The sequence below is a fragment of the Chrysochloris asiatica genome, unplaced genomic scaffold (genome assembly GCF_000296735.1).
Source record: "Chrysochloris asiatica unplaced genomic scaffold, ChrAsi1.0 scaffold00423, whole genome shotgun sequence".
NCBI lineage: Eukaryota > Metazoa > Chordata > Mammalia > Afrosoricida > Chrysochloridae > Chrysochloris > Chrysochloris asiatica.
The window spans coordinates 580,021-604,534 of NW_006408941.1; the positions used below are offsets into that span (position 1 = coordinate 580,021).

At 53.6% G+C, this 24,514-nt stretch overlaps 1 protein-coding gene across 1 annotated transcript; it reads right to left on the reverse strand.

Annotated features, from left to right (window-relative positions):
* Positions 1-698: 698 nt before the first annotated feature.
* MYH7B (myosin, heavy chain 7B, cardiac muscle, beta) lies at positions 699-22,612 on the reverse strand. Its single transcript, XM_006876884.1, has 41 exons — positions 22,522-22,612; positions 21,161-21,267; positions 20,854-20,997; positions 20,343-20,499; positions 20,041-20,068; positions 19,011-19,107; positions 16,808-16,831; positions 16,582-16,674; positions 16,383-16,446; positions 15,060-15,158; positions 14,813-14,916; positions 14,581-14,719; positions 14,199-14,317; positions 13,967-14,116; positions 13,673-13,843; positions 12,204-12,383; positions 11,977-12,109; positions 11,817-11,893; positions 11,274-11,361; positions 11,020-11,137; positions 9,412-9,535; positions 9,166-9,302; positions 8,291-8,546; positions 7,267-7,509; positions 6,858-7,034; positions 6,623-6,768; positions 6,073-6,163; positions 5,596-5,985; positions 4,813-4,939; positions 4,617-4,735; positions 4,336-4,532; positions 3,489-3,838; positions 3,140-3,264; positions 2,920-3,035; positions 2,199-2,595; positions 1,998-2,123; positions 1,725-1,895; positions 1,538-1,642; positions 1,366-1,461; positions 804-941; positions 699-710 (listed from the first exon to the last, which is right to left on the reverse strand). Exons 1-41 carry the CDS (start codon positions 22,610-22,612, stop codon positions 699-701), a joined length of 5,826 nt encoding a protein of 1,941 aa, XP_006876946.1.
* Between the last annotated feature and the right edge of the window lie 1,902 nt (positions 22,613-24,514).

A 24,514-nucleotide genomic window follows, 5' to 3' on the forward strand; every position in this document is an offset into this window, starting at 1 on the left:
AGTCCCCCATGATGAGGGTGAGGGCACTCTTCACCCCGCCTTCAGAACCCAGAGGGAAGAGGAATTGTCCAGACAGCTATTGAGCTCCTGCCCAGTCTCTTAGTTGTCAGTCCCAGGGCCAGAGGGAGATAGGGGCACTGTCCCCCAATCTGTGAGCCAAGTTTCCCCTGGCCCTGGGCAGGGGGTGGAGAGACTGCCATCTTCCCCTAAGCCTGCCCATCTCTGCCTCCCCTCCTTGTTTTCCTTTAGTTCCTCTGGTTCTGTTTGTTCATTTGTTCCCAGGGGTTTTACTCCAGCAGTGAGGGGGGTGGCCTTCTCCATGCCTTGGGGCCCAGGGTGGCTAGGCCCTGCCGCACCCCAGGGCAGCATCTCCTGTCTGAGCCCAAACATACAAGAGCCTGTCTGGAGCACACCCTTGGCCCTCCTTGTGTTGCCAATTTATTAACAGCAAATAAGCCCAACTCAATGGAGACTATTAAAGAACTTTATTTTAAATGAGTGATGCGACCCTGACTTTTTCCATGGGACTAATGTCACTCCCTCCCCATCTTGAATCCTAAAGAATGAGAAAAAAGCCAACTGGAGCTGCGGGCATGGCCGTGGCCTTTATTCCAGGTTTGCCAGGGCTTGAGGGCTGAGGGTCAGCAGAGGGGGACGAAGATGACACGGCACAGCAGGTGAGGAGCAGACAGGAGATGTTACTCCTTGTGCTAAGTCAGAGTAGGGACAGCTGAGTGAGCTGTAGACCACGGTGCCCACCCCACCCTCAAAGAGGCCAAGTTCCACAGCCACCACTCACTCACCTTGGGGCCCAGGGCATCCCGGGTCCGTGCCCGCAGCTTGTTGGCCTGAGTTTCTGCCATGTCTGCTCGTTCCTCTGCATCGTCCAACTCGTGCTGGGCCTTGCGATATTTGGCCAGGTTCGTGTTGGCCTGCTGTTCCTATGGGCACAGCAGGGCCTCAGTTTACCTTGTAGTAACTTTGATGGTCAGTTTAGTTCCTACCCAGGCCCAGCAGAGGGCTGGCTGTGGCTCTTCAGCTCTGCTCCTAACACCACTGCCCATGGCCACCCCCGCCTTTCTCTCCAACAAGCATGGCAGGAAGGAGGGGGTTGAGTTGCTGCATCCAGAAGTGACGGTGTTCTAGACCTGGCACAGGACATCCTCTAGCCTAGCAAAAGGAAGACATGAGAGACCTACTCTGGTCTCACGCTACAGCTGTTAGAAAACACCGGACCGTGGGATTGCCAAGCTGGGAGGACAGAGCTGCTCTTTTGGGGGCTGGCCACATAGGACCCTTGGCTGCTGGAACCAACAGCTGAAGGTGATCCCCACAGGTGTTTTGGGCCCAGGCCCCACTGCTCACCGCCTCCTCAAACTGGCGCTTATAGCTCTTGACCTTGCTCTGCAGCTTGTCCACCAGGTCTTGCATGCGAGCCAGGTTCTTCCTGTCTTCTTCAGCCTGAACAGGCAAAGGGGACTCAAGGCCTGCACTGGCCATCCCAGGGCTGCCCCTTGAGGTGGACCCAGTCACTCACCTGGTACGCGAGCTCCTTGACTTGTCGCTCATGTTTCCGCACCCCCTTGAGGGCCTCTGCATGCCTTTTCTGCTCTGCATCCAGCTCAGCCTCTAACTCCCTCACCTGTTGATTCAGGGGATGAGCCTGTGGTCCCCAGCCTGCCCTCAGGTTGCCCTGCCCTGCCCAGGGGAGGGGCTGCACACACCTTGGACTCCAGCTTCTGCACCTGCTTCTTCCCACCGCGGAGGGCAGCTTGCTCTGCCTCCTCAAGCCGGGCCTGCAGCTCCCGTGCTGTCTGCTCCAGGGTCTTCTTCATCCGCTCCAGGTGGGCACTGGTGTCCTGCTCCTTCTTCAGCTCCTCGGCCATCATGGCCGCCTGAGGGGGGAATAGAGGGCACAGTGAGGAGGTGACTAGTCCCCATGGAAGAAGGCCCTTTGGGCTCTGCCTGGGTCTCCCACAGCCCCAGTCCAGCCTTACATCCGTGATGGCCTTTTTGGCCTTCTCTTCGGCCTCTCGCCTCTCCTGGACAGCCTCCTCCACCTCCCCACTCAGCTGAGCCAAGTCCACCTCTAGCTTCTTCTTCTGGTTCAGGAGGCCTGTGTTCTGGAGGAAAGTAGAGCCTCAGAGCCAGCCAGCAGGCCTCTGGCCCACGCCTGCCTCTGTGTCCTGTGAGCCAACCTGCGAGTGCAGGAGGTTGAGGCGCTCAGTGGCCTCCACCAGCTCTTGTTCAGCTAGCCGCCGGCTGCGCTCCCCCTGCTCCAAGGCCGCCCGCAGTTCCTCCAGCTCTGCAGCCAGCAGGGCAGTGCGGCGCTCCAGGGCCTGTGCCTGCTCCCGGAGCTCTGCTGCCAGCCGCTGCTCTTCATCCCGCCCTGCCTGCTCCTCCTTGAGCTGGGCCTGCAGCATCCGCGTGGCAGCCTGTGCCTCCATGGCCTGCCGGGTGGCATGGCCCAGCTGCAGCTCAAGGTCATTGAGGTCGCCCTCCATCTTCTTCTTGAGTCTCAGGGCCTCATTGCGGGCCCGCGTCTCGGCATCCAGGGAGGCCTGCAGGGACTCCACGGCCCGCTGGTGATTGCGCCTTTAGAGGAGGGACAGACAAGCCTTCTATTACAGGTGTTCAGAGGACGTTGGAGACGTGAATTCTTTTTGGGAATAAGTGACCCACCCCTCCCCTAGTTGCCCATCAGAGCAAGTTCATGGGCAACATATGTGGGTAGACTGGCTCCACCCCTACTTGTTAAGTACGCCCTTTAACCACTGAGATTAACCTCTAAAATGAGACCAGTAATCCCTACTTGAGACAGTGCTCAGGGAGGGCATGCACTGGCTGCCTGGCCTCCGACCACCAGAGAGGAAATGAGCCCCTGGGTGGTAGTGGGTAGGGTGGCATCGGCCCTTGTACCTGAGGTTAGCGCACTCCTCATCCTTCTCTGCCAACTTGCGGTCTACTTCAGCCTTGACCTGGGATAGCTCCAGTTGGATCCGGAGAGTTTTGGTCTCTTCCAGCTCCAGGGCCCCCTACGGACACAGAGTTGACAGTATGGGAGTCAGGGCTGTGAGCATGTGTCAAGGGAAGAAGAAGGTGAGCAGAGTGTATGCCCCGCCTGTGGCCAGCCCCTGACCTCAGCCTCTTCGAGAGCAGCCTGGAGCTCATTCTTCTCCCCTTCCAGTGCCTTCTTTGCTTTCTCTAGCTCCTGGATGCTCTTCCCACTGAGGCTGACCTGGTCTGCGAGGTCACTGATCTCCTCTGCAGAGTGGACAGGGCTTTGAGGGACCCACCTCAAAGCCTAGTGCTCCAACCCATCACCCATTCATGTCTTAATTCCACAGTGACAACCGCCCCTCGCCCCCGCCCCAACTGTAGACAAACTCTCAAAGCCTCATGTGACTGACTCTCAGGTGGTTCCCCACCCTCAAGCTCTTAGGGGGTCCTGGCCCAGAGCAGCCCCCGGGTTCAGGGGCAGGTCATACCCTGCAGGTTCTTGTTCTCGCGCTTGAGGGTCTCCAAAGCCTCGAGTGCCTCCTCGTGGCTGTGCCTGAGCCGGAAGAGCTCCGTGCCCAGGCTGCGGGCCTCCCTCTGGGCTGCCTCCAGCTCCCGCTGGGTCTCCTCCTCCTGCCGCCGCCGTTCCTCAAGTGCCCGTTCCAAGTGCCGCTGCTTCTTGTCCAGGGCAGCTGCTGCTGAGGTAGCCCGCTCCAGCTCCAGGGTCACATCCTCTGACTCGGTCTGCAGCCGCAGCTTGGCCTTCTCCAACGAGGAGCATTTGGCGTGTGCGGCCTCCACCCCCTCCTCTGCCTCCTGCAGCCGTAGGGCCAGCTTCTTCCTAGGGCAGACGGCATGGAGGTGGAGTTGGAAGAATGACCCCAGCATGGCTCAGGGAAAAGTCCCAATTAGATCAGAAAAAACTGATCAGTCAACTTTTTCCATCACAGACCAGAAAGTAAATATTCTATCCTCCTCACCCCGAGTGTCTAGTCAATCACAATAGGCAAATGTGGGGGTGGCTGGGCTTCCAGTAAACCTATTTACAAGAAACAGTGCTCAGGACAGGCTGGATGTGGCCCACAGGCTACCCTGGCTGAGCCCTGAGCTACTCCTAGATTCCAGTGGATTTCTTTCCTTTTGTCAAAGGGCTATAGAAAGTGGGCCGGGGAGGAACCTGAACAGACTGAAGAAAGACCGACAGAATCATTGTCTGACTGGAAAAGGACTACCAGGGTCATCACAGTGAACTCTTCACCTGTCCACTGACTGTCCTAGACCCTCCCACAACCAGGGAGACAGTGTCACCTCAAGTGGGGATGGCGGGCAGATACTCACTTGGCCTCCTCCAGCTCCTCAGTCCTCTGGATGGCGTCGGCCTCGTACTTGCTCCTCCACTGGGCCACCTCAGCATTGGCCTTGGATAGCAGCCGCTGCAGCTCGGCCTGGGCTTCAGTCTCCTCCTCATGCTGCTCCCTCAGGAGCTCACAGTCATGCCGCAAAGCCTGCACAGCATGGGCCAGCGCACTCTTGGCCTGCAGGGACACCAGTGACCTCAGCATCGGGCCAGTGGCCCTGTGGCCCACCTGTTGGCTCTGTGGTGGCTGGTGCTTGCTCACCTTGCTCTCCTCCTCCAGCTGCCTCCGTAGCTCCTCCAGGCTCTGGGCCACTGAGGTCTTCCCTCGACTCAGTTGGCTAATCAGCGACTCCTTCTCCTCAAGCAGGCGGCTCAGTTCCCCTAAAGACCAGGAAGTGAGAGGACAGGTCAGGTAGGCCAGGGCTGCAGCGAGGCCCAGCAAACCCCTGGGCCCTCACCATTCTCTGTCTGTAACCGCCCACGTTGGGTGCTGGCGTCCACCAGCTGCCGCTGCAGCTCTTCCACCTTAATCTTGGCTTCACTGAGCTGGTCCTCGTATGTCCGGCACAGTTTTTCTGCACTGGCCTGGGCCCCAGGGTCAGACAGCAGGAAGAGTTGGTGAATCAGAGGGCAGGAGGAGACACTGAAATCTGAGGTCAGGAGCTTCTTAAGATACTAGACAAGGGCCCAGGAATCAAAGGGAGATGGAGCCCAGGGTTCCAGGTCTGGGGTTCTGCTGCTAGGCTCATAGCTGAACAGTTGGGTATCGAGTGAGAGGGCTGGACTCAGTGGTTAGGATACTAGAGTCAGAAGTCAACGGTCAGGATTAGGAGGGATGAAAGTCAAGATTGAATGCTACATCAGGATAGAAACACAGGGCACAGGAATGTCTGGGGACACAGGAATGGGGTCAGATTAGGGATCCAAGATTGGAATTGTGGGCTGGGTCAAAAACGATGGGGAGTTGGGAATGGGGTTGGGTGAGAAGAGAGTCAGGGTCCTAAATGGGGTTGGGGTAAGGAGAGGGTCCTAAATGAGGTCACAGCTGGTGATGAGTTTGATGGCAGTGCCGTGGGTCAGGACTGGCACTGTGGTCAGTAGTCAGAGGCAGGGGTCAGCTGCTAAGGTCAGGATTGGTTTAGAGTCAGGATGAGCATGGGCCACAGTTAGGGATCAGGACTGGATGCTGGACTCTGGGTTGGTACAGAGGTCAGAGGTTGGGGTAAGAAGAGAGCAGACACCTTGCCCCGGGCCAGAGTCTCCACATTGGTGCCCAGATCATCCACCTCCATGCGGAGCTCACTCTTTTCTTTCTCCAGCTTCTGCCGCACACGCTGCAGACTGTCCACCTGCTCACCCAGTTCGGCAGCACTGTCCGCCTGCTTGCGCCGCAGGGCAGCCACCGTGGCCTCATGCCGCAGAGCCTCCTCTTCCAGCTCTCGCCGTAGCCGGCCCAGCTCTGCTTCACGCTTGCGGCAGCCCTCACGCTGCCCGGCAGATGCCCCACCTGCCTCCTCCAGCCTCTCACTCAGCTCCTCCAGCTCACGGGCCGCCTCTGCCCTCTGCTTCTCCACACGGGCTCGAGCAGCCCTCTCTGCCTCCAGCTCCTCTTCCAGCTCCTCCGCCCGCGCCTGGGATGGGCCAAAAAGTATGCGAGTGGTCAGCCGTCCCCACTGTGGGCCTCTGACCCACGTCCCCCCCCTGGGTCCCACACACACCTGCAGCTCCTTGATCTTCTTCTGCAGCTGCGCCCCCAGAAGCTGCTCATCCTCCACCCGCAGGTTCAGCTGGCTTAACTCAGAGTCCTTCCTGGGGTGACAGGGTGGGCATGAGTCCATGGTCTACCAGGTCCTAACTTCCATCAACCTACCTGGAGTCCTGGTGGGCACTGTAGGATAAGCACTCGACCGCTAGGTCAGTTTGAACTACAAGGTCGGCAGTTCAAGCTTACCAGCCGCTCCTTGGAAACCCTACACAAGGTTGCTATGAATCAGAACAGACTCAATGGCACTTAACAATAACATCAACCTGGGGCCCCAGGGTAACCCCCCACCCCCCAAAAAAACACCTTCCCCAAGGTTCTCTGACCCAGAGCTGCTCCTTGGTTGTGAGAGGGCAGGACACCCCCCATTGCACACCAGTTTCCAACTCCTCACCACCCAGTCCCACATTCAGCCTTTGCAGCAGTGTGGACCTAGAGTCTGGGAGAATAAGAACTGAGGTGTAGACTCAAGAGCCTCCCTGCCTGCTGCCCACCCCCATGCCTACTTCTTGAGCTTCTCCTCCAACTGTTGCTTGTCCTGGGCAGCGTCTGTTACCGCCTCTTGCGTCAGCTTCAGGTCACCCTCAAGCTTGCGCTTGGCCCGATCAGAGTCTATGCGTAGCTTCTTCTCCTGCTCCAGGGAGCACTCCAACTGTGGGCGGAGGCAGGGGTCACTGCAGCCAGTCCAGTCAGTCCGGCCGCCCATACCCCACAGCCCTCACTCAGTGTGGCCTGACTCACATCCTCCACCTGCTGCTCCAGTCTGATCTTGGCCTTGGCTAGGGCGCTCACACGGTCCTCCTCCGCCTGCAGGTCCCCAAGGGCCTGTTGGTGAGCCTCCTGCAAGGCCTTCTTCTCTTTGGTCAGCCGGGCCACCGACTCATCCAGCGTGGCCATCTCCTCCGTCAGGTTCTTCACCTGTGCCAGGGCCAGCGTCACTATGGGGCTGTCCCTTCCCACACGTTGCTCTGAGCAGCCCCTTCCAGCTATGGGACCTTCCCCTTCGAGCTGAAGCTATTGAATACGCATCCCAATGAGCTAGTGCTTCTATTAACCTCATGTGACAGATGAGGAAATCGAGGCCCACATATGCAGTGACCTGCCCAGGGCAGAGCCCAGTGTGGGACCTGCCGCTTGCCTGGGGCAGTACCTTGTTCTCTGTGGCTTGCTTCTCCTTCTCGGCCTTGGCCAGCGTCAGCTCCAGGTCATCAATGTCCTTCTTGAGCTCCGTGCACTCATCCTCCAGCTTGCGCCGGCGAGCAGCCAAGTCGGCATTCACCTCCTCTTCATCCTCCAGACGCTCAATCATTTCCTTCACCTTCGCTTCCAGCTGCACCTTGGACTTGATCAGCAAGTGGCAACGCTCTTCAGCATCCGCCAGGTTCTCCTGCTCCTGGAGGAGGAGACGGGCGGGGACGGAGCAGTCAAGACAGACTCAGGGAAGGCAGCTGGAGGGCTGCTAGACCCAGAGAGGAACGTTCATTTCTCCACACTCAGCTGGGCTCAGGTGACAGGTTAGGACTCTGCTAAAGGAGCGGACAGGGCAGAAGTGGCATCGAGAAGGGACTATGTGGCAGGTTAAGAACAAGCCAGACTGAGGCTCCATAAAGGGCTCTAGGAAAGAAGCCAACCCCAGGCCTTCTGGCGGTGTGTGGAGCCCCTCACAGCCTTCTCTGGAGGGGGTCTCCCACTTTCATCACTACCTGACTGCACAGCTGTCTCCTGTACAAGCTGGCGAGTTTTGTGACCACAGGGCCATCTCTGTTTTCCCACCAGTGCATCCAGAGCTAGAAGAAATCGTTCTGTAGCCTTGGGGAGATTTCTGGACTCTGGTTACTAGTGTTACCTACTGCGTGTTCCCATGACCCTCAGAGAAGACAGTGTGTGTTTTGGGGGTTGGGGCTTCTCACTGCCATTTTAGCAGAAAGCCAAGGTTGCACAGGAAGGAAAACATGAGGACAATGTGAGAGAACGGGCTGGCCTCCTCTCCATGCGCCCCTGGAAAGAATGCTCCCGAGCACACTAGACCCTCCCTGGCTGGCCGTGGGTCTGCAGTAATATTTCCTCAGAGCAGCCTGGAAATCCTGAGGCACCAAGGGAAGCTCTCCTCTCTCCTCAGCCCTATCCCTATCCCACTCCCTCGAACCCCACCCCCCACCCCCCCCCACGCTCACTGCCTGCAGCTGCAGAGCCAGGTCATTCTTCTCTTGGGTCACGCTGACGTGCGTCTCCTCCAGCTCCTGGCGCTTGGCCTCAGCAGTGGCCAGGGCCCCTCGCAGTCCCCGCAGCTCTGTCCGCAGGGCCGCCAGCTCCTCCTCAGCCTGCGCTGAGCGCAGCAGTGGCTTCATCTTGAAAAAGAGTTTCATCCATGACCAATTCTTGACAGCATTGAAGGCTCGGATGTTCCACTGGATGGTGAAGAGGGCATCCCTGGGGAGGGACAGCCACAGGTTGCAGGCTCAGGGCTGCGTCCTTCCCAGGAACGTCCTGGTGTCCCCTGAGCACCCACAGAGCTGAGCACTGCACTATACATGCATGATCCCACTCAGGTCTGCAGTGGGCCTGTGAGGATGCTCACACAGCTAGGACACGGTAGGGGTCAGTCTGCCTCCAGAGTCAGAGCCCTGAGTGTCCTGAAAACACATGGAGTGGTTATAGAGCCACAGGCTCTGGTCAGACTGCCAGCCCTTGCTAGCTGCTAGGAATCTTTCGACTGAGGACCTGTCTATAGGACAGAGATAATTACAGAGATAACTGGGACTTTGGCACATTAGCCACAGTAGAGCAACTACAATGTGTCACCCATGGCCTGGCACTTAGTGAGTACTTGGAAACTCTGGATGATGACGTTATCACTCTGGACCAGCTGGAGCCAAGAGGCCAGTACTCGAGCCTCAATTTTTTGAGGCGGAATTGGAGGCTAGGGGCTGGGAAGATACAGAATTGGACCCTGACCCTTAGGATACCCAACCAAACATGGGGGATCATCAGACCCTCAGGACAGCAGGACAGTGGCTGCACCCTACTCCTGTGCCCCACCCCCACACACCTGCCTCCAAGTAGGCGCCGGTACTCCAGGCGCATAAGGCAGCCCCGGCTCCTCGCCTGAAGCAGTGTCAACACCTTAGCCAGACGCTGGTCTCGTAGCTCCTCCAGGATGCCCAGCAGCCCAGCCTTGAAGAACACCTGGGGTGGGGACGTGAGATGGGTCTGGTGTAACCCTAGACCCATGCGGGCCCCCTATCGGGTGTGATCCCTACATTGGAGGTCAGCTCTGACTCTGGTGTGCCCTGACCTTGGTGTGGCCTAACTGGTACTGGGTGTGGTCAAGGTCCAGTGAGCTCAGCAGCTTCTCTGTGGCTTTCCTGCTGTCCACAAAGGTGTCATCAGGGATGGCGCTGGGGTTTAGGATGCGGTACCTGGGAGGGCAGAACAGGGCCTGGGTGGGGTCACTGACTTATGGGAAGCCAGGGTCCAGAGGTGAACTCACTGGTCTTTTTCTGCTTCCCATTCAAACTGCTTACATGCATTCAGTGGTCAGATTCTTTACGAGGTGGCAGTTTTTACAAAAGCAATGTAGTACTTTTATCATTTAAAATTTTTTAATTTAGTCCTGGTGTGGTGTTGTGGGCTAATGTGCTGTACTGCAAAGTTGGTTTGAACCATAAGGTCGGTGGTTCAAGCTCACCAGCTCACCTTGGAAACCCTATCCAGGGTTGGGACTCGAGAGCACTTGACAACAACAACATGCTATCTACCAGGCCATAAACTACAGAAATATTTCAGAGAGACTCTGTATCAATACAAAGAGCAAGGGTTCCCAGCTCTTCCACCTTTAATACAGACAACAAACTGCACACGTGCATGGAGAAGGCTGGCCACCCCTCCCTAGAGGACTGATTAAATGAAGCAGGGTTCAACATTCGTATGGATGTATGTCTTATAAAAGCTGTGTGGATGACCGCAGTTACTTCTGACTAGGGAAGTGAAGTATGGAAACTTGTAACCCCACAGAATCACCTATAATGGGAAGGGGAGGATGCTATGAGCCGTGACTGAGCACTCACTATGGACCAGGCGTTGCATGGCATTTATATGAAGAGCAAACAGACGCACAAAGAAGGTGGCCAGTGAAGCGGGAGGCAGCGATTACAGTCACACTGCCACAAGCCAAGAAACAGCTGGGCAGCCAGAGCTGGAAGAGACCAGGAAGGCTCTTGTGGGGCCGCTAGAGTCCCTGAACTCAGACTTCTAGTGGCCAGAATTATGAGAAAATAAATTCCTATTGTTATAAATCACTCAGCTTGTCATCTATACAGCAGCCCTAGGAAACTGCTGTCATCAAGTCAATTCAGACTCAGCAACCCTGCAGGACCAAGTGTAGAACTGTCCACAGGGGCTCCAAGACTGTAATCTTGAGGGAAACAGACAGCCACATCTTTCTCCTACAGAACAGCGAGTGCGTCAAACCACTGTCCTTCTGGTTAGCAGTCAGGTACTTTCAGCATTGTGCCACCAATACACTTCCTTGCCCCCCAAAAATCCACAGTCAGTAAATCTCAGTATATCTACCATCTATCTCTCCAGTTGCTCAAGCCAGAAACCTAGGAGTCACTTTTGTCTCTTACTTTGTAGCCAATTCATCAGCAAGGCCTGTGGGCTCCACCTTTCATTTTCACCCTAAACCCGTTCACATCTCTCACTTCCTAGTCTAAGCCCCTCCACCTTTCTTGGGGATGCCTGCCTGGCTGCCTCACTGTTCTCTTTGCTTTCCCCTCACTGACTGGTCGGACCCTACACTGCAGGGTTCCAAGGGGACTGCCTTTCCTGCCACCTTAGGTTGTTGGTGGCTGTCCCAGACTGAGCCTGAAGCAGAGCCAAAGCCAGAGCAGGATGCACTGACCGCTGTCGGAAGTCTGCGTGGAGTAGCCGGTTGGGGAATCCTTGGCGACAGATGCGGATTCCCTCCAGAACCCCATTGCAGCGTAACTGGTGTAACACCAAGAAAGCATCCATGACCCCTGGACATAATGGGGGTTAGAGGTCAAACCAGTTACTGTGAGGCAAAGCTGTGCAGACCCTGGGCAGAGGGGTGAGGCATCCTAGTCCCTGCCCTCCATCATTTCCGACTCCCACCAACCCACCCCTGGTGACTACCTGGGGTCTTGTTCTCATTGGGGACTATGCACCGGACGAAGTGGGGCTGTGTGGCCCGCAGGTTGGTCATCAGTTTGTTGAGGTTCTCCTGGGAATAGGAAAAAGTGGGGAGAAGGCACAAAAAAGGGGGGCAAAGAAGCAGAATTGGACAGTGCAGTGGGTCAGAACGACTAAGGACTGGTGTACAAGGCCCCTAACTGTGACTCTGAGCTTTTGTTTCTTTCGTTCTTGATCTTTATGACTCTTTGCCCTCTTCGGCTTGGCTGGGCTCCTATCACCATCACCAAAGTCATCACTCCCCCACCAAATCCATCCCTCCTGGAGGCCCCAGGGCCCGACTCCTTCCCTGCAAGCCCTGCCCAGGCAGCGTAGGGACGGGAAGCAGCACAGACTTGCTGTGATGTTCACGTGGAGAGGACTTAAACATCACTGCAAGTCTTAACGGCCACCCGCCCAGGGTGCAGAGGACAGAGCAGAGAGGCGAAGAATGGGCTGGGACGGCAAGGGTGAGGAGCCCACACAGGGGCCCTAACTGGGCCTCACCTTGTGCAGCTGGGACACCGTCTGGAAGGATGCTGCCTTCTTCCGCTTCTCTTTCACCCCAGACTTAGGGGGCTCGGCTGGTAGAGACAGGGGATCGGTCACTCCAGGGATATGATGTGAGCCCCACGCCAGAGTGGCCACCTTGGCCATTGGTACTCACAGGAGCAGGAGCCCGCATAGTTCTCATAAAGTGTGGCCAAGAGCCTGTTCTGGGACTTTTGGAATATGGGGACAACTGTCTCATTCAGTGGGTCCTTGTTTTTCTCCAGCCAGCCCACAATGCTGTATGGCACCTGGCAGGGACGAGACAGGTGCTGAGCCAAGGTTAGAGAACTCAGGGGAGAATGGAGAAGAGGGGTCCATAAAGAAGCTCTGATGAGCACCTACCACGCCTGCGTAGTGGACCACCTCAAAGTGAGCCTGGTATTTGCGCTTTTTGTCAGGTCGCGGCTGCTGGAAATTGGGTGACTTCCCAGCATGGTTGTCATATAGCTTAGCCCGGAAGCTGGCGTCTGAGGCCTTCGGAAACATGCATTCCTCCTCCAGGATGGACAGGATCCCAAGTGGCTGGGGACAGGGGACACACATGAAGGGCGTGTGGGAATTGAGACCTCCATCAAGTCAGCCCATCCTGACAGAGTTCAATCCTGATTCCTCAAAGCCCTGCCTTCTGGGAGTCATTCCAGACCCCCCACCTCAGCCATCTCCCCAGAAGGACCAAGATCCAGGAGCCCCATCTTCAAGGAGAGACGGTAAGCTTGCGGTCCAACTTCCAAGCCCCTTCTGCATGACCTGCAACACTGAGTTCTTCTGTCGGCTCCTAAGAAGCGGGAAACTCAGACTGGCGTCTCCGTACCGTCTCCCACCCATCCAGAGGCCCACACACAAATGTACATGGTGCAGAGAAAAATGAAATTGAGTCCAAAACTTGGCTTGCTCACTTACTAGCTGTGGGGCCTTTAGCTCTCTCTAAACCTCCATTTCCTAACCTGCAAAATGGGGAAAATAGCATCTTCAATGCCAGTGTCTTTGTTGTTAAGTGCGGTTGAGTCGGTTCTGACTCACAGCTACTCTGTATAGGGTTTCTGAGAAGCAGCTGGTGAGTCCAAACTGGCAACCTTGTGGTTCAAACCGATCTTGAAGTTGAGTACTTTTCCTACAGTGCCACACCAGGACAAAAAAAATCGTCACCTACTTAAACGGCCAACACTAGGGAATGAACAGAAATGCAGTGTACGCAAAGCATCTGCTACACAAGCAACTGCCTTCCTCAGCAACATTCAAAAAATGCTTTCGGAGAAAAGCAGCCTGTGAAGGGGACCTGTGGCTATAAAAGAAGGACCGAGGCCCAGGATAAAGGTTTGGAAGAAATTAACCAGAATGCTGAAGAGCCCAGGTGGCACTGTGGTTAAGTGCTTGGCTGCTAACTAAAAGGTCATCATCAGTTTGAACCATTTTAGGAAGAAAAATGTCTCCATAAAGATGTACAGCCTTGGAAACCCTCTGGGCAGCTCTGATCTGCCCTAACAGTGGCTTTGAGTAATAATCGACCCCACAGTGGTAGAATTGGGGCAGACATTTTTTTTCCCCTTTACTTCTGATTTTCCCAGTTTTCTTTACTGTTCCATTATTTGGGTAATGAGGAAAACTGTGTGCAGCCAGGAGGGGCTGTTGTCACGTCACTGGAGCACACACACTCAGACAATGACTCTCTTCACACACATGCACGGACCCTCAGGGATGCAGTGTCACAAACTCAGTGTACCCCACCAAGGTACACTTACATACAGCACAAACTCATTCCCACGCCCTCGCTACACACATCCTCCTTGGCGGCGGCCTGGCCTGGGCCCCACCTTCTCGATGAGGTCAATGCAGGGCTGCAGGTCAAGGCCGAAGTCGATGAAGACCCAGTCGATGCCCTCCCGCTTGTACTCCTCCTGCTCCAGCACGAACATGTGCTGGTTGAAGAACTGCTGCAGTTTCTCATTGGTGAAGTTGATGCACAGCTGTTCAAAGCTGTTAAACTGCAATAAGGAGGTGTGGGCTCAGCAGGCCTTCATGCCGATGAGGGGAAGGGAGGTCCAACGAGGAACAAGAATGTGTGTGACTCTACCAGGACCCCCATTCACCCTGTGGATTTCACTCACCTCAAAGATCTCAAAACCAGCGATGTCCAAAACTCCAATGAAAAACTGCCGGGGCAGCTTTGTGTCCAGCGTCTGGTTGATTCTCGATACCAGCCACCGGAACAGCCGGTCATAGGTGGCCTTGGCCACAGCCCCAACAGCAAACACCACCTGGAGGTACAGGGAAGCTGGACTGAGGCCCAATGACCAGGGGACCTTGTCCCGCTGCCCCTCTGACAAGCAAGCAGCTCACCTGCTCCACACTCTGGCCCTTGGTGACATATTCGTTCCCCACCCGGACCCGGGGATGCAGAAGGCCTTTGAGAAGGTCCCCACTGCTGACACCCATCAGGTAGGCAGCCTTGTCAGCACCTGGGGCAAGGTAAGCAGCTAAGGTAAGGAAGGGGGAAGTCAAGAATATGGGCACTTGGGGTCTTTACTGGCTTCAGCCTGGGTTTTAGAGGGGCGCTGGAGAGGCATCAAGTTCAAGGACAGCAAATTGTAAGCCTCAGGAGGCTGAGGGTCTGGAGCTGAAAAATCCGAAGTTACAGTCAGGGTCAGGTACAAATGGGGTCAAGGGTCATGGCCAGGACACTGGGAGGAATCAAGGTGATAGCCAGGCCTGGCTCCCTCACTCTCGGTGCCGTCGGCTTCAGCCTGCTCCTCCCGTTGCTTCTGCTTAAACTTCATGTTGCCCAAATGCAGGAGGGCACCCACAATCTTGTAGCAGGCACACTTCTCCTCCGTGCTGAAGCCCAGGATGTCCATGGCATGCTGTGGCCAGGAGTGACAAGAAGTCAAGGCGATGCCGAGATCCAGCCCCCCGAAACCTCCCCCCAGCTCAGGAGCCCCGCTCTGCCCGCCTACATCAGTGGCGATGAGCTCCTCCCCATCATCCATGTTATCCACCGTGATGACGCCCTGGCTGCAGAAGTGGTAATCATAAGGGTTCATGGAGAGAAGCAGCATATCTGGGGACACACGGGGTGGAGAAGCTGAATTCAGGCTGTATTCAGCCAGTGGTTTTTCACCCCTAATGCAAGATGGTGCTGGGGAGCCTCTTCTAGAGCCTGAGCCTCTAGTGCCCCCATCCCATCCATCCGTGGCCCCTCACCCTGCAGCTCCGGCTTCTTCCCTGATAGGATCTGGTAGTAGACATGGTAACCACGCTCGCCGGGCAGCTGGAAGATGACTCGTGACTTCTCCAGGAGATCTGGGAGAAGACAAGGTGCTAGTTGGCCACTTGGGACTTTTGCACCAATGGAGGTGAGGATTTGGTGATGAGCTGTTGGTGAGGGTCAGGGGTATACAGAGGTGCTATGTCAGTACATGTATTGGGAAGGGTGTCTTGCATTGGTGTGTGGACCCTTGTGTGGAAATGTGTCCACCATGGTAGGGTAAGCACTGGACTGCTAACTGCAATGCTGGCAGTTCAAACCCACCAAGCTGCTGTGAGGAATTAAGATGAGACATCTGCTTGCATAAAGATTTACAGCCTCAGAACCCCAATAAAGGGTCAGTAGAGTTGGAACCAACACAAAGGCAGTGAGTGTGTTTGGGGGGGAGGGCTTAGTGCGTTAGTCTGAGGCTCTGTGTAGGGATTCATTTGTGTTTGTTGGTGAATGGGTGTCCCTGCACACATGTATCAGTGTGTGTCTGTGTGTGGGTATCTGTGTGTGTAGGTTTTGTTTTGTTTTGTTGGTGTGGGTCAGTCAATGTATGTGTGTGTACTGAAGCCACTATGTATAAGTTGAGTGTGAATGATGTTGTATAGCTGTCCTGTTGCCATATGCCAGCGCTTATCTGGTAAGATCTAGCTAGCTGACCATGCACCCCAAGGTAGGGAGAGGACAGTGTGGGCATTCCTCCATGAGTGTGGTCCACTTTGGTGTGGGCTTGGCATGTGGTATCTATGCAGTTGGGCTGGGTCAGGCAGGGTGGGCAACAATAACAGAAAAGTGTTTAGGCTGGGGTAGGGGGCCTGGAAGGATAGGGAACTCTATGTGTAGAGATGAGGCTGAGAAGGAGGGACCAAGCATTGCCCTACCCTATCTGGGGTCAGAGAAAAGACGGTGGGGGTGGGGGGAGGTAAGGATCCAACCATGAGGGAGGTACTGGGTCTCCATCCTAAGGGAGGCAGGATCTAGAGAAGGTTTTTAAGTAGGGCCAGGATGAGGTCAGATTAGGATCTGGGAAAAGACCTGGAGTAGAGAAAGGTCAAGTAGAGAAGGAGGCAGGGTGATCATGACTAGACTGGGACAATGTCCCAGGTGAGAGGTGAGATGGCCAGAGCTGGGTAGTGACCAGAGGATGGAGAGAAATGCGAGAAAAGGCTGCCAAAGTACTGGATGGTGGATGGACTGAGACCTAACCCTCTGTCCCTCCTCCCCAGGATTCCTGCCCGCTCCCACCCGCTTTCCCCTTTTCCCAGACTCACAGCTGTCAATATCAGCAGATGCCAGCTTCCCAGAGGGACCAAAATGAATGCGGATGAACTTGCCCTGTGTGTAGAGCAGCAACCCACTCAGCCTGGGGGCCCAGCCCGGGCTGCTTTACCCCAGCTGAAGGCTCCCCTCACGTTGTACCCTCTGCTTTCTACCGCTGCCCACCTCTCCCGCAGCCACTGAGACACTCACAAAGCGGGAGGAGTTGTCATTCCGCAGGGTCTTGGCATTGCCAAAAGACTCCATGGCAGGGTTAGCCTCGATGATTTGATCCTCGAGGGTGCCCTGTCAGAAGAGGCAGGGAGGGGTTCACTTTTAGAACAACCCGTCACCTGAGATCACCTGAGATCACCTCTGGTGAGAGAAGGTCCCAGGGGCCCATAGCTGCCTGCCACGCTCATACTAGCCCCGTACTTACCCCAGTCTTTGTGGCCAGGAATTGCTGAGGAAGGGAGGAACACAAAGTCAGATGGTTTGTGGCCACTTGGGTAGGATGGGGTGGGGGTGGGGGGGCAGTGGCAGTGGTTAGCAGGACAATGATGGTTAGTCACCTCAATGTATAGCCCTCCCTTCCCCCTAAGGCCTTGACTCTTTGGGACTGTTATGAAAAGACATGCTAGAAAGTAGGGGCAAACATGGCCCTGGCCAGGGGCATGAGGCAAAAGCTGTATGTGGAGGGTCTTCCTATTCACAGCTTCTCCTACCCCAGCTCTGTCTCTGGCCTCTTTAGTGACCCTTGACTTTCCCACTCCATGATGTGGCCCCTTGCTCCAGGAGCTTCCTGACTACAGTCTACAGGGTCCAGCCCAGTACTCCTCCTCAAGAAAGGTTTTCCACCCCTACCCACCCTCTAGGCAGCATGTCTTCTTTGTATTGTGATTAGGTGCATCCATCCACTATTCAAAATAGCACTGCCAAGTACATATTACTGACCCTCTAAGTAGGTGGTTCAAACTCACCAGCTACTCCTTGGAAACCCTGTACAGGGTCTCTATGAGTTGGCACTTAACAAAACAGGGAGGTGACTTACTTGAAACCACACAGTAAGTCAGTGACAGAGCTGGCACTGAGCCCAGGCTTCCTGCCTTCCATGGTACCTATGAGGGGGCTTCAAAAAGTGGTGGAAATATTCTATTTTCTCTTCATTCCATTGTGCCATGAACTTTTTGATGCCTCCTTGTATTGCTCTCTTCCTCTGTGTCATATAAAGTGACTTTTCAGATTGAGGGGACCCCTCCTCTCTCTATCCCTAGCCTTATCCTCAGCTTCCCTCCATTTCTCTCCCCTTCTCTTTTCTACTCTTGATCCCTCAAGCCTGGGGAGAAAGAGGAAATAAGAATGGAAGGACAGACACGCTACCAGTGGGATTTATGGTCATTCACTCAACTCCAGGGAGTCCAAGACTTACAATTTCCTCCCAAAGATATTGCTGCAGGAGGGAAATGGTGGGCGCCCCTTCCCCTGAGCCCCACCGCACACTCTCACATGCAGTGCTTTTGAACAGGGCTCTTTCAGGCCCATTTGACCAGATTAGGAGTGGGGTGAGGGTGTTGATAAGGCTTTTAAGTTCCCACATCCATGGTCCCTGTGGACCAGCCTGTCCCTCCTTCCCTTGCCTGACCCTCTCCCCTGGAGCCCACAGTCCCAGGCTTTGCCCTGTGCCCCCCTAGACTGTTCCAGCTGTGTCCTAGCCAGCTCTGCCATCTATTTCTGTCACTGGGCAAGCTCCAACTTTCTGTAATGTCACTGAAGACACTTCAGGATTTGGGGAATTAGGGTGGGAAGGGAAGGGAAGAGCATCAAAAAGTCAGCAGCAAAAGCAAAACAAAATGACAAAAACAGCCACTACCACCACAACAACAACAAAAAATGAAAATCAAAAGCCAAAAAAATCAAATGGCAAAAAGAAAATGGAAAAAAAAAAAAAGAGAAGAAAGAAAAAGAGACAGAGTAGAGAAAATGCCCCAGAATAAAGCAAGGCTCAATAGGACCAGCAGTAGGGGCTATGAGGGAGGAGTACTTAGGAATCTGCTAAGCCCATTTTGAGGGTCAATGGCAGGGGAGCAAAAAGGGCCACCCCAGAGCTCTGAACAACCAGTCCTCGAGCTAGAAACACAGAGTCAAACCTTGAAGACAAAAAGTTTTGAAATTTGGTCCCCCAGGTTTTGAAATGTCCAAAACTATAGAGAAATCATGGGGCACAGAAGTACACTCCCACCCTTGGCTGTGAGAATGCTATGGCTAAACTCTGTATAAAACTGTTTGTTTTCGTTGGCAGCAGGTAATCGATTCTTTGGTATATGAAAAAGCAAGAAAAAAATAATTTATTAGTAAAATTAGCCTATTTGGTAAACTCCTTCCTATAAAGATCCTTACAGAGGAGGAAAATGACCCATCTCTCTGTTATAGTGGAGAGCGGGGGAAGGCTACATGTCAAGGGTAGACATACCCTCTCTGATCAAGCCTTGCTCAGGCCAGAGTCCCCCACCAGAGTGGGAAGCTCAGGCAGGGCTAGGGGGCTCCAGGAAGTAAAAATTTTAAAAAGAACAAGGAAAAAGGAGGAGAAAGAAAAGAAAACCAGCTGGAAGGAGCAGGGAAGAGCCCATGTGGGCAAGTCTTACTGCCTTCTTGCCTGGCCCGTCTCCCAGGGCAGCGACGATGGCAAAGTACTGAATGACCCGCTTGGTGTTAACCGTCTTACCGGCCCCCGACTCTCCGCTTGGACGACACAAACATGAGTCACCAGTGTCCATCTGGCCACTCTAATCCCCCCGAAAGCCCCACCCTCAAACAGGGGCTCCCGCCCTCCCCAACTTCAATTCCCACAGCTCCCAACTCCAAATTCCCAAGAGATGGATCAGTCCTCAGGGATGGTCAGTTGTTTAAAGACCGTCCTTATGAGGTGATGACATTTTTCACTGCACATTAAATGCTAGTTCATCTAACATTGGGGAAAGCCCTATAAGGCAGGCTTCTTTATCACCTTCATTTTATGAATATGCAAATGGAGCTCAGGCCCAGTCATTGATTCTGCATGGCAGGCAGGAAGTAGGAGTATTCTGTTTTTCCTGATGGGGCCATGGGCACACAACAGGAAGTGGAAATGTGAGAATTTGAACCCAGGTCTGTGTGGCTTCAAAATCCTTGCACTTAACTACCAGGCTGAATATGTTGTTGTTAAGTGCCGTCAAGTTGCTTCCGACCCATAGCGACCCTGTACAGGGTTTCCGAGGCTGTAAATCTTTACGGGAGCAGCAGAAAGCCTCATCTTTCTCCCACGGAACAGCTGGTAGTTTCAAACTGCTGGCCTTAAGGTTCGCAGCCCGATTCGTACCACTACGCTACCAGAGCTCCTCACCAGGCTGAATAAGATAGCTGTACACAAACATTCCCGCACAATGTCCGTGTTGGCCTGGCTGAACATGAACGTGACATGTAAAATGTTGCTCTGTAGGATAAGCACTGGACTATGTCACTATGAGTTTGGAACTGGCTGGACAGCACTTAACAAGAAACAACAATACACTGGTCCAGGTGGTAAAAGCTCTAACCTAAACATTTTGGATTCTGACTCTGGGAAATAATTCTGGTTTTACCCCTTTCTGCTAGATGACCATCATTTCCCAACCCGCCCCCAGAGGGCACACTCACGTGATCAGCATGGACTGGTTCTCTCGGTCTGGAAAAAGGGAGAGGGCAGAGAGAAATAAGTCAAGTTACACTGCGCTGGTGCAGCCCCTCCACTCTCGGGATCAGGAATGGGAAAGGCTTGGTGGGGGCCAATACCCACTTAGAGAAGGGGAGGGTTATGCTAGAGTGTCCAGAGGCATTAAAAGGAAGGCCGATCCTCCCTACACCCCAGGAAATGTAAGTGAAAACACGGGGATCCTTTCAGAGGTCTCTCTAGAGAATGGGCCAGGGTTTTAGACATGAGGGATCATTGCGGTCCTTACTGCGCAACATGTCGTTGTAGGCGTTATCTGCCACAGCATATATGTGAGGTGGGGTCGCCGAGCGACGCTTGCCCTTGTAAGCAGCAACCACTGTGGCCGTGTAGACTGGGAGCCATTTGTAGGGGTTGATGGTGACACAGAAAAGACCTGAATACGTCTGAGGAGAGGTTTGTAGTTGGGTTGTCAGAGGTCAGCTTCCTATCCATAGTGCCCAGCACTCAGAACCCTGTGACCCCTGGGATATTCCCCTTTGTTGTTACTGTTAAGTGAGTCGGTTCCAACTCATAGAGACCCTGTATAGGGTTTGTTTGGACAGGTGAGTTTGAACTGCTGAGCTTGCAGTTAGCAGTACAATGTTTATTCTTACATACCATCCACACTCTCTGTGGCTGCCCTGGTCCCTTCCAAGCCCTTATTCCAGCCCTCAGTTCCGCCAAAACAGTGGAGCCTCTAGCCCCGCCCCTCTCAGAGCCCCACCCCATTCGTGGCTCCTCCCCGGTTGGTGGCTCACGTAGATCATCCAGCGTGCATAGCGCTGGCGAAGATTGTGCAGCACTGCTGCCTCGTTGAGGTGCGTCATCATGGCCATATCCTCCAGCAAGTCGAAGCGGGGCGGGTTCATGGGCTGTATCTCGGTTTCGCGCACTGTCAGTACCTGTCAGGAAGGCTATGTCGCATGGGGGCTTCGGAGGTTCTGATTGACATCAGCCTCAACCCCAAACACTCTCAGACCCCCTTCACTCAGAATTAGATCCAGTTGTCAGGGAACTGTACCCTCTGGAATATAGGGGCTAACCCCAGGAAATGAGGAGCCGCACCTTCTGGTCTTTGGTCTCCACGGTTACTTTGCCCCCAGTAGCCTCTGACTTGACCTCGGCTTCCACATAGGCATCCTGTTCGTCTGGCACCCAGACCCGCTTCTTCCCTGGGTTGGGGGAAAGCATTGGGGCTTTGAGAGGGGTTGAGGCACTTTCAAGTGTTAGGGGTGCAGCTCAGCTTTCTAAGCTTGTACCCCATAGATCTGTGTTCTTCCCAGAGCCCCTTTGTTAGGACTCAGAAGTTTCACTGGGTCCCTATAGACTCAGGCTCCTGGAAAGGCAGAGCTGATAGGGTCCCCAGAGAGTTACTCACACCTATCCCCTAATTTCACTGTTGGAGTAACAGGACTACATTGATCCCTGCTTCAGCAAAGTTGATGCATGACCTTGAAAATATCTCATTCTCTATGGGTTTCTTTCTTCAAATGCAAAACATCACAAGGACCTTGTGAAGCCCAGTAGCGCTATAGGATAAGCATTGGACTGCTTAACCACAAAGTTGGTGGTCCGAATCCACTAACCGCTCTGTGGGAGAAAGATGAGGCTTTGGAAATTCTATACAAGGTCACTATGAGTTGGAACAGACTCCATGACACTTAACTAAGGGGGCTTCTGCTTCCCAACTTTCACTGAAAACTCAAACCCAGGTATCTTCCCTCCGTATCCGGTGTTCCTTCCCACCTAGCAAGCTGACCCCAGAGCTCTGCGGAATCCATATTTCATGGTGGTTAAAAGCATGGATATCGCCCACCAGGTTCTAGTCCCTGCTTTGCCACTTATTAGCCAAATGGCTTGGTCAGGACCAGCTACATAATTTGCAAGCCCCAGGGCAAAATTAATATGCATATCCTCTTGTTTAAAAAAAAGATGATTAAATCAAGTATAAGACCACCTGAGGCTGGCACCCTGTCGGACTGCAGAGACTATCCACCGTGAAGCCCCAGCCATGGCCCCCACCTCCCCAAATTGTGGTCAGGATTAGATGACATGATACCTGCAGAGTCCTGTGCTCTGGGCCTGGCACACAGTAAGCAGTGGAACCACATTAACTATTGTTATTATCGTCCTGTGAGCAAATCTGGTCATAAATAGTACAGTCTTTGATCCTTTGCATAAAAAATAGCCACTGTGGCTCCGTGGAAAGTGCTAAAAATAACCCCAGCACACAGACAATCAGCCTCCTCTCAATGGTCTTAGTTCTCACCTACTGAAGCCCCAGGAAGCAAGTGATATTATCCCTACTTAGCTGAAGAGAAAAGCAAGGCATACTCATAAACACACAGTGATGTACAACCTGTCCTGGTCTCAGTCTGTAAAAGCTTCTCTGTGGCTGTGCTCTCTTCACCTGAGCCTTCACTTACCATCCCATGAAATAGTGTGCACCTTCATCATCTCCTGGTAACCCTGGCGAAGGTAGCAGGCAGATTCCCCAAGTTCACTCACATCCATCATGGTGGCACTGAGAGCCGAAGGGCAAGGGGCTAGAAATCCTGAAGGATCAAGGAAGTCCAAGGCCGCAGGCACTGAAAGATGGCAGAGTGACAGGGAGCTTTGGAACCAAGGAGCCCCAAACTGGAACATGTTCCCTTAACCCACAAGGCCTAATGCCAGGTGATTCCTTGGGGCTTCCCACTTCAGCCTCCCTGGGTAAACCCCAATACAAACCCTCAAACATCAGAGCATCCTCTCAACCGCCTGCCCTCCTATCCCTGCTCACTCACCTCAGCACCATGGTGAGGGCTGGGAACTATGCTACCCCTTTTATTGCTTCTGTCAAGGTCAGCGGAGGAGAGCTATGTCAGCAATCTCCACGTGTCACAGCCCCCCCAGCCTGGCCACAGGACACAAAAGGCAAATTCCCTTTTATCTCCACCAGCTTGGCCCCTGGGCTATTTTTACCTCCTATTGTCAGGGGATCACAAAGACAGGGAGAGAGACAGTCTACTGAGAGACAGGGACACTGGGATTCAGGGGCAGGGACTAGGCAGTGAGAGATTTTGGAAGATAGAAGAGCTCAGAGGCAGAAACCGAGTCACCAAGATTCTGACATGCCTAGAAAATGGCCCACACCTCCAGAAACACAGAGCAAGGAAACTTAAGAGAGGGGAACCACAGAATACCTTCTGAGATCAGTTGGTTCAACCCTCCTTCTACAGCCCAGAGATGATAAAACACTAGTCTAGTCTCACAGATAAGCAGTGACAAAGAGCACGTCAAAAAGAGAAGCAGGAGAGACACATTCCTCTCTCGTACATAGATAGCCCCCCATCTATATGAGGAAAGCGCTGTCCCTGGGGAAGTCACAAGTGAAGAAAACCAGACCTGGGGCCCTGGAAATAAATGATCTCGGTGAGAAGGAACCAAATCAAGGAAATTTAGACCAATTTTCTCTTGACATTTAAGATTTACAGAAAGCCAATTACCCACAGTTAGACAGGACTCCACTCTCCCAGGGGCTGGGGTGCAGCTCTCAGTCTGCCTGGTTCAGATTTCAGAGTGTGTCAGGGTGCTTTCAGGCCCTCCTGTCCATTACCCCCATGCAAGCCCTTGTGGTTTCACAGAATTTTAGACTCAGAGAATCAAAGGCTCCAGAAACTTTAGATCTTAGACAAATAGAAATACAGAGTTCCAGAACCAGAATTCCAGTCAAGATGCCACACTGAATTCACACAGAGAAACCCTCTTCTCCAACCCCCATCATGGTCACCAATTCCAGATAGGCAAGCATGTTTTTAGTTGTTGTTGTTGAGTGCCATTTAGTCAATTCCAGCCCATAGCGACCCTGTATAGGGCTTCCAAAGAGCGGCTGGTGAGCTTGAACCGCCGACCTTGCAGTTCAAATGGCTTTGCAGTCTGGCGCATTAACCCACGGTGCCACACCAGTTGTTGTTAGGTGCTGTCAAATTGGCTCCGACTCATAACAACCCTGTGTGCACAACAGAAAGAAACACTGCCCGGTTCTGCGCCATCCTCACAATTGTTATACTTGAGTGTATTACAGCTGCCACTGTTCCAATCCATCTTGTTAGCATTCTTCCTCTTTTTCATTGACCCTCCACTTTACCAAACATAATGTCCTTCTTCAGGGACTGGTCCTTCTTGATAACATGTCCAAAGTATGAGAGACATCCTGGCTTCTTGGAGCATTCTTGCTGTACTTCTCCCAACACAGATTTGTTTGTTCTTCCAGAAGTACATGGTACTTTTGTTATTCTTCTCTAGCACCATAATCCAAATGAGTCAATTCTACAGTCTTCCACTTGAAAATACCATGGTTTGGGACAGGCGCACCTTAGTCCTCACACTGATATCTTTACTCTGGAACACTTTAAAGAGGTCTTGTGCAGCAGATTT